Consider the following 12,500-nt stretch of genomic DNA (forward strand, 5'->3'; position numbering starts at 1 on the left):
GGACAGACAGAAGGAAATAAAGATGGAGGATGACAGCAGGAAATGCAGACTGAGGAAGACAGAAATGCAGACAGAAGAAAGCAGCAGGAAATGCAGACAGGGGAAGACAGTAGGAAATGCAGACAGGGGAAGACAGCAGGAAATGCAGACAGGGGAAGACAGCAGGAAATGCAGACAGGGGAAGAAAGTGGGAAATAAAGACAGAGAAAGACAGTAGGAAATACAGGTATACCCCAGTTTAATGATGCAACTGGTTAAGTAAGAACCCATTGTTAGGCGGGCTATCGTACATCGGAGTAGATTTAACATTTAAGTACTGTAATGGGATGTGTTTCTGAGCCTTGAGTTTCCCCCCAACCAAGCCCTAAACCCACCCAAATGAGTCCAAAAACAAGTGTAAAGCCAATCTAATGGCCTAACAGCTGTAAAAGAAGCTAACCTAAGCCTAACACCTGTAAATAACTCACTAAAACCAACAAATAAAAGATGAAAATTGCCAAATATAAGTCTGGAAGAAATCAAGCTTAGTAAACTGTACCCCAAAATGACAATGTTCACCCCACCTATGGCTAAAACACATTAACCTAAAAACAGTTTATAAATCAACCTAAACACACAATTTTAGTCTAAAATATCATCAAAATTGATAAAAAAATAATACCCATCGTTATACTGGGGTTTGGCCATCGTTAGGTGGGGTATGATGGTCTTCCTACGCACACTGCTAAGCCGGGGTATGGCATCGAAGGGTATCGTATATCGAGGTATGCATGTACAGACAGTGGCAAATAAAATAGTCCAGCAGAAGGATGGACTTTTTTGGCAGAAGATGGCAATAGGGTCCATGGGCTTTTCCAGCTATCTATCTATTGCCAGACGCCTTAATCCTGTAAGGGGTGGCCAAAAACAAATCGCCTCCATGTCGCTCTGTCCCCTGCCATTTCACTGCCCTGCTCCCAGCTCACACACCCCTCTCTCATTTACCTCTCCACTCCATCCCTCCATCTCATCCTTGGCCTCCCCCTCCCTCTACCCCCCCCTCCACCTCACTCACATACACTCTCCTCATCAGTCTCTCACAGAATTTATATCATCTTTATCTAACTCAGGCAATGGTGTAAAAAAAACATAAAAAACATTCCAGTGAACATATCTGCCTACATCAGAGGTTAATGATATGGTGTGTTGTATGTATGGCATGTGATGTGATGTGAAGGAGCGTTGTGGTGTGGATGTGGATGTGATAGGAAGCGTTAGGAGAAACACACTGAGGTGGTTTGGCCATGTGGAGAGGATGGAGAGTGAGAGACTGACGAGGAGAGTGTGAAGGAGCGTTGTGGTGTGGATGTGGATGTGATAAGAAGCGTTAGGAGAAACACACTGAGGTGGTTTGGCCATGTGGAGAGGATGGAGGGTGAGAGACTGACGAGGAGAGTGTATGTGAGTGAGGTGAAGGGGGGGAGAGGGAGGGGGAGGCCAAGGATGAGATGGAGGGATGGAGTGGAGAGGTATATGAGAGAGGGGGGTGTGAGCTGGAAGCAGGGCAGTGACATGGCAGGGGACAGGGCGACATGGAGGTGATTTGTTTGTGGCCACCCTTAACAGGATCGTGTCTGGCAACAGATAGATAGATAGATAGTTATATGAAAGATGAGATGGAGGGATGGAGTGGAGAGGTATATATATGAGGGAGGGGAGCGTGAGCTGGGAGCAGGGCAATGAAATGGTGGGGGACAGGGCGACATGGAGGCGATTTGTTTGTGGCCACCCCTTATGGAATTGAGGCGTTTGGCAATAGATAGATAGATAGATGTTGTATTTATTCTGGGGAATCCCTGGGCAATACCCCTGAAGCAGCACATGTCAGTGATCACAGCTGGGACATCAGCACAAGAAACAGCAATAATTTTATTTTCTTATGCAAGGAAGAAGGAACCAAAGGCTGAGCCCGCAAACCGTTCCTTCCAAGAAAAAACAAAAACAATACAAAAGAGAGCCAAATTCACGATCCGTTCATTTCGAGATGCCTGGACACACTGCGTTGGAAAGACTGGAGATCATAGGAAGTAGGAAATACAGACAGAGGGAGACAGTTCCAGAGTTGACCTGGGTGAGTAACATGTTCAAATTTTGTCTACTGCTGTTTTATACATTTGGATAACCCTGGCGACATTACTGATATTATGATCTTAGTGTTTACGGAAAGAGAAATACACTGAGGTGGTTTGGACATGTGGGGAGAATGGAGAATGAAAGACTGACTAAGAGGGTGTATGTAGGTGAGGTGGAGGGAGGGGTAGACCGAGGATGAGGTGGAGGGATGGAGCTGAGAGGTATATGAGGGAGGGGGGAGTGAGCCGGGGGGAGGGTAGTCAAATGGTGGGTGACAGAGTGACTTGGAGGCGTTTTGCCTGCAGCCACCCTTTGCGGGATTAGGGCGTCAGGCTATAGATAGATAGATAGATAGACAGATAGATTATGGAAAGAACTCTGCAACAAGATGCTAAATACAATAAGCTTGCCAAGGAAGGACAAAGTAAGTGATGGGCAGTATATCCAGAATAATCTATCTATCTATCTATCTATTGCCAGACGCCTCAATCCCATAAGGGGTGGCCACAAACAAATCACCTCCATGTCGCCCTGTCCCCCGCCATTTCACTGCCCTGCTCCCAGTTCACACACCCCCCTCTCTCATATACCTCTCCACTCCATCCCTCCGTCACTCCATCCCATCCACACAAAATAAGCTTTGGAATTACTGTTATTTGCTTTACACAGATAGTTTTATGAAAGGAAATTGGAAATGATATGCTGTACCGTACGTCACATAAGGAGGGACCCTGCTGGGTGTTGCCACATAATTAATTATAAATGACATGCCTGCATTTTGCTCTGTTTACTTGATCCCTTATGAAGAGAATGGTGGTAGGCGGTGACGACCATCATCCACTCACTTGATGTGGTGCTGCCTACTTATTCCTTCACATTTATCTTTTTCTGTGTCTGCTCTCCTCTCTTCCTATTTCTCACCATCATCCACTCACTTGATGTAGTGCTGCCTACTTCTTCCTTCACCTTTATCATTCTTTTTCTGTGCCTGTCCTCCTCTCTTCCTATTTCTCCCATCTTTCCTGTCACTTTTTATTACTCTTCTTTCCTTTTCAGGTGGCTTTACACTGAGTAACATGCCTAATGGTTTCCTGTAAGCCAGGAAACCATTTACAACGCTGGGTGGTAACCATATAATCAACCCACACATGTTCCCTACATATCAGCAAGTGGGTTGGTGGAGGGTTAGTGCCCCTCCCCGTAAAACAACTCAAAGACAAACAGCCACCCCTTATGGGATTATGGCATCAGGCTACAGATAGACAGACAGATGAAGAGAATGAAGAATTAAGAGTAAGCTTTCAGCTATACTGAGGTACTGTATGTGAGTGGTTGAAACAGGTGTTGAATGAGAAATCCTTTGCAGTAACCATGCAGGTCAAATACATATCAACTCTCACACAATAACCAGATGCACAACGTTGCCCTGAACTGTTGCAAAACACTGATCTATCCATCCATCCATCACCCAATCCTGTGCTGCCCCATGAGAAGCGCAGGAGCCCGGGGCTAGGCAAGATGGTCCTGACATTTAAGATGAGTGTGTGATATCTACCTAACATCTAAAAATTCTGGTCAAACATCTGTTTCACTAAATCTCCCAAAAAACTCTTGATACTGGATGAGAAGAATGTTACCACTTACAGGAGCTATGGGTATGGTATGGTATGGTATGGTATGGTATGGTATGGTATGGTATGGTATGGTAAGGTATGGTATAGTATGGTAAGGTATGGTATGGTATGGTAAGGTATGGTATGGTATGGTATGGTAAGGTATGGTATGGTAAGGTATGGTATGGTATGGTATGGTATGGTAAGGTATGGTATGGTAAGGTATGGTAAGGTATGGTATGGTATGGTAAGGTATGGTATGGTAAGGTATGGTATGGTAAGGTATGGTATGGTATGGTAAGGTATGGTATGGTAAGGTATGGTAAGGTATGGTATGGTAAGGTATGGTATGGTATGGTATGGTAAGGTATGGTAAGGTATGGTATGGTAAGGTATGGTATGGTATGGTAAGGTATGGTATGGTAAGGTATGGTATGGTAAGGTATGGTATGGTATGGTATGGTAAGGTATGGTATGGTAAGGTATGGTATGGTATGATATGGTAAGGTATGGTATGGTATGGTATGGTAAGGTATGGTATGGTAAGGTATGGTATGGTATGGTATGGTAAGGTATGGTATGGTATGGTATGGTATGGTAAGGTATGGTATGGTAAGGTAAGTCAGATGTTCAGTCCTGGTCTCCTGCTGCAAGAAGTAACTGCCAAACACTGCATGCTTGTCCACACTGCCAAACACTGCATGCTTGTCCACACTGCCAAACACTGCATGCTTGTCCACACTGCCAAACACTGCATGCTTGTCCACACTGCCAAACACTGCATGCTTGTCCACACTGCCAAACACTGCATGCTTGTCCACACTGCCAAACACTGCACGCTTGTCCACACTGCCAAACACTGCACGCTTGTCCACACTGCCAAACACTGCATGCTTGTCCACACTGTCACACACGCAGTTTTAATACGACCCTAACACCTATGCTACTCAAGGCCACATTCTAAGGGCCTTTGGAGATTTAATAACATCTCTTCCTTAGTTATTTACCCAGCATATTATAATAATTTTTATCCACAGGACCTGACAGTGTGAGGTGGAAGGGGGGACAGGGAGGGGGAGGCCAAGGATGAGATGGAGGGATGGAGTGGAGAGGTATATGAAAGAGGGGTGTGTGAGCTGGGAGCAGGGCAGTGAAATGGTGGGGGACAGGGCATCATGGAGGTGATTTGTTTGTGGCCACCCCTTATGGGATTAAGGCATCTGGCAATAGATAGATAGATAGACAGGCTTTTGGTTTGGCTTCCAGTACACTGAGAATATCAGCTGTACCTCGGCCAACCCCAATACAGGAATTCTTTAGGTGGAAACATGCTGTCATTTTAATATTAGAGTTAATCGCCTCCATGTCGCCCTGTCCCCCGCCATTTCACTGCCCTGCTGCCATCTCACACCCCCCTCTCTCATATACCTCTCCACTCCATCCCTCCATCTCAAACATATACCATACCATATCATTAACCTCTGTTTTATGCAGATATGTTCACTGGGATGTTTTATATTTGAGCAAATTACATTATAGATTACATTACATCACAATATCCATTTTTACGCCATGAAAAAAACAGGTGGCTCCCCTGCCTGGTTAAACAAACATTCCTCACTTTCTTCTATATCCCCAAAAGGACGATGGCAGACTGAGGAGGAAGGGTTTATATTCAAATGAGCCTGGGGTTGTAAATACCATGTGAATTAATGTTACTCAAGTCAAGGCCTTGATTTGTAAGTGTGGCCCATTCAACTGGACACTATCTATCTATCTATAGCCCGACGCCCTAATCCCGCAAAGGATGGCCACAGACAAAATGCCTCCAAGTCGCTCTGTCACTCACCATTTGACTCCCCTCCCCACAACTCACTCCCCCCTCCCTCACAGACCTCTCAACTCCATCCCTCCACCTCATCCTCGGTCTCCCCCTCCCTCTCCTTCCTCCACTTCACCTACATACACTCTCTTAGTCAGTCTTTCATTCTCCATTCTCTCCTTCACTTTTTATTTCTGACTCTCTACGCCCTACCTCCCCCCCCCCCATCCAAGGGTAGGAAAAGAGGTATGGGGTGATGATGATGATGGTGATGCTGATGATGATGATAATGATGATGATGATGATGGTGATGCTGATGATGATGATAATGATGATGATGATGATGGTGATGCTGATGATGATGATAATGATGATGATGATGATAATGATGATACAGGATTAAGATGGTATAAACAGCATACATGAAAAATATTATCCTGTTGTATGCATCAGTAAATCACTACAGAAGAGAGGCTACAAAGACTCCTGTAAGAGAGAGAGAGAGAGAGCGTAATTCTCACATATATACAGAAGCACTAGACATGTGGCATCGTACTGGCCTTAGAGAGAGAGAGAGAGAGAGAGAGAGAGAGAGAGAGAGAGAGAGAGAGAGAGAGAGAGAGAGAGAGAGAGAGAGAGATAGAGAGAGAGAGAGAGAGAGAGAGAGAGAGAGAGAGAGAGAGAGAGAGAGAGAGAGACCTTACTTCTCACACATACAGAAGCACTAAACGTGTGGCATCGTACTGGCCTTTGCTAAACTGGTGAAGAACCTTATGCCTGAAAGTTCCTAGGATGCTAAACTGACGTACCACATGGGCCCTTGCTAGACTGACATATCTACCTATCAATCTATTGCCAGACGCCTTAATCCTATAAGAAGTGGCCACAAACAAATCGCCTCCATGTTGCCCTGTCCCCTGCCACTTCACTGCCCTGCTCCCAGCTCACACCCCAGTTACTCATGTACCTCTCCACTCCATCCCTCCATCTCAACCTTGCCCCCCCCCCCTCCACCTCACTCACATACACTCTCCTCGTCAGTCTCTCACTCTCCATACCTTGCGTAAAAAATATTCTTGGGGTGTGACTGACTGACCAGGCCTGCATCTACAAAGGATATGGAAAAGAAATCTGGTTTACCTTTAACATCACTGTGAGATGAATGGCTGCAGATTTCTTGCAATTCTGTCCACCATCATCATCACAGCAGCAGGCCACGTTGGTCCACAGCAGAATAAAGGTTTGCCCTATCTTCTTCCACTTTGATGTGTTGGCTGTCAGCGTGTTCCATCCATACCCAGCCAATCTTGAAGTCAGAACAAGATGGCAGGATGAGACTTGGGATCCACTCCTCCATCTGCCGACAAAAATCATTATCAGTATCATCATCGTTTTTGTTTTTTAAAGACTCCAACACCTTGCATGCATCATCCCTGGTCACCTAATGGCGGCTCTCCATGCAACTCAAACTCCAGCTGCCACCCTATTCAGTCCCTTATCCTTGGGGTCACACTCAATGACTTCATCCAAAGTGTTTTTCTGCCTACCTCTCACAACCCTACCTCTAACGTTAACATTTCCCACTTTCTGCACCAAACTGTCAACCTCCATCCTCTCCACATGCCCAAACCACCTCAATCTACCCCTCCTCATCACCCCAGTCCCATCCTACCTCTTAACTCTTCCATCGTAAACCTAGCCCCCCAGGCCTCACACTCAAGGATGCACTGCACATCCACTTAATCATTGTAAGTTCTGTGCGTTTGAGCCTGCGAATATCCTCTTCCTTTACTGCCCAGGTCTCACTACCATACAGCATTACACTCCTAATGCATGTCACATATAAAGACCTTTAAGCATGGAGGGAGAGTCCTCTCAATGTCAGGAGAGGCAACAGCTCCCTGAACTTCTTCCAGCCACTGCTCACCCTAGCCACAGAGCTGCTCCAGCCCCACCTCCAGCACATAACATGTCTCCTAAATAACAAAACTCTTCCACACACTCAAGAGACTCACCAGCAAGTTCAGTCCTTTTACGTCTGACAATCTCCACCTGCTCTCCCCGACACACCGCACACGTGAAATCGGCATTATCTTGCAGTCTACCTCTAATACCACTATATCTCTTATGCACCCACTTATCACAAACACTGCACAAGATGGAATTACTTCCCACGCCCTTTTGGCAAATCGCACATGGCCACTCTCTCTTGTCTTTGACAGTACCGCCACCAGCCCTAGATATCATCACTTTTGTTTCATCTGCATTTACTCTTAAGCCCTTTTGCCCCATACCATCTCTCCACTTCCAAAATCTTTCCTCCGTCTCTCCATACCATCTCTCCACTTCCTAAATCTTTCCTCCGTCTCTCCATACCATCTCTCCACTTCCTAAATCTTTCCTCCGCCTCCCTTTCATTCTCTGCAATCAACACAAAATCATCAGCATACAACAACTCCCACGGGAGTCCGTTTCTAAAGTCACGTGAAAGGGCTTCAAGTACCATGATAAACAACATGGGACTCAAGACTGATCCCTGATGCACACCAACATTCACGGAAAACTCATCACTCAAATCTCCATTCACTCCTATCATCTACAATTCTCTTCTCACTCTTATACATGGAGCAGTTATGATCCAGAAAAAGGAAAGTACAGAAGTCATTATCACCGAGGATGAGATGGAGGGATGGAATGGAGAGGTATATGAGAGAGGGTGGTGTGAGGTGGGAGCAGGGCAGTGAAATGGCGGGGGACAGGGTGACGTGGAGGCTATTTGTTTGTGGCCACCCCATATAAGGGATTAAGGCGTCTGGCAATAGATAGATAGACGGATAGATTATCATCACCATTTTCATCCATCAAGCCCTGCAGTTCCCACACACTCACTCAGGGTACATGCTGTGGGGTGTAAACTTCACTCACCTTCTCACTCCCTCCACGAAGGCTCCCTCATGCAGGTGTCCAGGCAGCCACCCTTCCCTCAGTCAGGATCTCCCAGCAAATATGACGACATGGTTCAGCCAAGATCTGCAGCCTTCTTCCTGGTGCCGTCCTTCCCGGGCTGATGCTTCCAGATATCAGCCTGTGAAAAGGATCAATCTAAGAAAAATATGCCCTGTGCCCATATATATAGAGTTACTGTTTACATATTAAGAAAAAAGAAAATTACTACGCTGGGTGGTAACCATATAACCAAATGTTGGCGCCTGGTGGTTTAGTGGGTCATTATTGCGCTCCAATCAGATCGAGCTGGTGCAGGTTTATATCCAAGGGGTGGTTGGGGTTTATTGCTCATGTAATGCCACTCAGGGATGAGTGAGGCTGGTCACTCTCATCTTAAATGTCAGGACCAACTTGCCTAGCCCCGGGCTCCTACGCTCCTCATGGGGCAACGTAGGATTGGATGATGGAAAAAAATGAATGAAAAAAAATAAAAATAAAAACTAACATTATGGTACTATTTTTTTTTTTTTTTTTAATGCAAGGAAGAAGGAACCAAAGGCCATGAGCCCGCAGTAACAGTTCCCTCCAAGAGAAAAACAAAATACAATAGAGAGCCAATTTCAAGATCCGATCATTTTGAGATGCCTGGACACACTGCGTTTGAAAGACTGGAGATCATAGGCAGCAGGAAATACAGACAGAGGGAGACAGTTCCAGAGTTGACCTGTTGCATAAATGAAAGACTGGGAATAACGGTTAACTCTTGTATTAGAGAGCTGGACAGAAAAGGGATGAGAGTTTGCTGCCAGACGGGTGCTACGCGCCCGTCGTAGAGGTGGAGGAATGCAAGCAGACAGTTCAGAGGAGCAGTGACCATTAAAGTAGCGATAGAAAAGAGATAAAGATGCAACAGTGCGGCGAAGAGACAGAGGTTGAAGGGAGTCAGTAAGAGGAGGAGAGTTAATGAGACGAAAAGCCTTTGACTCCATCCTATTGAGAAGAGCTGTATGTGGGGAGCCTCCCCACACATGAGAGTTGTACTCCACACAGGGGTGGATAAAACCCCTGTATAGAGTCAACAATTGTGCAGGGGTAAAGAAAGAACGGAGTCGGCTTAGCACACCCAATCTCTTGGACGCAGATTTTACAAGAGATGTAATATGATCTTTCCAAGATAAGTCCCGAGTAAATGAAACCCCAAGCATGTTCAAGGATGGCGCTGGATTAAGCTGAGTATTATTAACATACAAGACTTCAAATGCTAGTTACCATGTAAGGCTTTTTGTTATTTAGCAAAATAATGTAAACAATCTTTTTCCTTTCCACAACTAAAACAACGGCATTAATTGAACTTAATGTTCGTAGCCTACATGAATTTCTCAAGTGTTTTATCTAAGCATAAGACGAGTACTGTACAGTATATATGGTATACACTGGTACTGTAGATAATAATCATGACAGAAGTAAAAGAACATGTTGCATTCTATGGAATTACAACCTCTGGTAATGCTTAAATGGAAAAACAGATTCCTGCTTGTACAGCTCCGTGTAGATGACCGGGAAACACCCTACACACACCATTATTGGATCATTTCTGGTTAGCAAATTCTTCCAATCCTTTCTTCCCAACCTTACCCCCTACCTTTGCCTGTTTCCTCTCCCTCTCTACCACATGGTAATTTTAAGTACTGGTACCCCGTAAAAAGAACCAACTAAAAAAGCGAATAAAGCGCCTCGGACCCGGACGGACCATACGTTGACGACTAAGGAACGGACAAAGGACATTCTGAGGGTGAGAACGTGGAATGTGAGAGGAGTGAATGATGAAGTGAAAGAGAGAGAGATTGTCCAGGTGCTTGAGGATGCAAAAGTGGATATATGTGGATTGACTGAAACTAAATGGGAAGGTGAAAGGATGAGAGAATGGGAATATGGTTTAGGTATATGTGCGGGAGTCAGTGAGAATGAGAGGGCAAGAGAGGGAGTATGTCTGATGATAAGCAAGAAGTGGAAGGAGAATATAAGAGAGTATGGAACAGTGGGTGCAAGGATTGTATGGGTGAGGATGAAAGTAGGTATACAAGCATGGGCGATTGTATGTGTGTATGCTCCAACAGAGGATCGAGTGGCAAGAGTGAAAGATGAGTTTTGGGCGAGAGTAGAAGCATGTATGGACAAGTCTGAGAGGAGCGAGAGAGTGCTGTTGATTGGAGACATGAATGGCAAAGTTGGGAATGTACGAGTGGATGGAGTGGTTGGTCAGTGGGGTGTGCCAGCTGAAGTAGATGGGAATGGTAGTGCTTTGGTGGACATCTGTGCTGGTAAGGGGTTGGCAATAGCCAACACCTACTTTCGTCATAAGATGATCCACCGGTATACATGGAGAGTAATGAGGAGGATGGATGGTGAACTTGTTGAACGAAAGGCAATGATAGACTACGTGTGTGTGGATGGGCGAATGAGAAGACAAGTGTTGGACGCAAGAAGGTGGAGAGGGTGGGGGAATGGAGTCTCGGACCATCACTTAGTGATGGCCAAGGTAGAGCTGCAAAGAAAGTGGTTGAGGAGACGAAGGGGAAGACAGGAGGAAGCAACTCCTGTGAGAAGAGTGGAGAAATTGCAAGATAGTGAGAGAATGACAGAGTATAAGAGCATAGTGGAAGAAAGATTGGGAAGGTATGAGCTAAAGCAGATGGAAGGGGTGGAAGACGTATGTAAGATATTCACGGAAGAGATAAGCGCAGCGTGTGAGGTGGTTTGTGGAGTGAGGAGGAGATGCAAGGGTGTGCAAGGGACAGCGTCCTAAACACACACACACACACACACACACACACACACACACACACACACACACACACACACACTTCCAAACCTCATTACCGTTGGAGTGAGGCGTAGGCACAAGGGACACACCGCCTAATCTTGACCCCGCTGAGTTCCGAGCGCTTGCGGGTCTTCCACCACGGGACGCCTTGAGCCACACTTGACAGGAGAGAGAGAGAGAGAGAGAGAGAGAGAGAGAGAGAGAGAGAGAGAGAGAGTGTGTGTGTGTGTTGGAATCGTCACGCACATATGGAAGGCTTGTGTGTGTGTGTGTGTGTGTGTGTGTGTGTTGGAATCGTCACGCACATATGGAAGGCTTGTGTGTGTGTGTGTGTGTGTGTGTGTGTGTGTGTGTGTGTGTGTGTGTGTGTGTGTGTGTGTGTGTGTGTGTGTGTGTGTGTGTGTGTGTGTGTGTGTGTGTGTGTGTGTGTGTGTGTGTGTGGATGGACACGCACATATGGGGGGGTGTAGTTGTCTTACTCCCCCTCTATATTTCCTGAGGGGGAGGGAGGGGAGGGAGAGGGGGGGGTGAGGGGGGGGGAGGGGAGGGGGGGGGGGGGAGGGAGAGGGGGGGGGGGGGGAGGTGGGGGGGGGGGAGGGGAGCGGTGGGGAGGGGGGAGGGGAGGGAAGGGGAGGGGAGGGGAGGGGAGGGAAAAATGAAGATGATTAAGAAAGAGAGGGGAAGGGCGCTGAGAGATGGACCCAGAGGAAGAGAAGGAGGAGGAGGGGAGGAAGAGGGGGAGGGGAGGGAGGAAGAGGGGGAGGAGGAGGGAGGAAGAGGGGGAGAGATGGACCCAGAGGAAGAGGGGGAGGGGAGGGAGGAAGAGGGGGAGGGAGGGAGGAAGAGGGGAGGGAGGGAGGGAAGAAGGAGAATAGTGGAGGAAAGGGAAGAGATGGGGAGGTGAAGGAGGAAGGATGTTAGAGAGAGAGAGAGAGAGAGAGAGAGAGAGAGAGAGAGAGAGTTATGAAGATCCTCCAAGCCACAATTACCACTACCACCACAACCACAACTACCACAATCACCACTACCACAACAACTGCAACTACCCGGTACCATATAATCTCTCCTCTCCCTCCTCTCTTCTCTCTCTCTCTCTCTCTCCCTCCCTCCTTCCATCCCTCCTCCTTTCCCTCTCTCCCTGTCTCCTTACCTCCGTCCCTCCTTTTCTCCTTCCTTCCCTCCC

General features: G+C 46.6%; 1 protein-coding gene across 1 annotated transcript in view; it reads right to left on the reverse strand.

The window, feature by feature from the left end:
• Positions 1 to 12,500, reverse strand: part of LOC145398742 (uncharacterized) — a 113,052-nt gene that overhangs the window by 208 nt on the left and 100,344 nt on the right. Inside the window, 1 exon segment of the mRNA XM_080271539.1 lies at positions 4,395 to 4,628. Coding sequence (XP_080127665.1) covers positions 4,395 to 4,628 — 234 coding nt within the window.

Source organism: Coenobita brevimanus, chromosome 46, assembly GCF_032717465.1.
Source record: "Coenobita brevimanus isolate Jiangsu-jjx chromosome 46, ASM3271746v2, whole genome shotgun sequence".
Classification (NCBI taxonomy): Eukaryota; Metazoa; Arthropoda; class Malacostraca; order Decapoda; family Coenobitidae; genus Coenobita; species Coenobita brevimanus.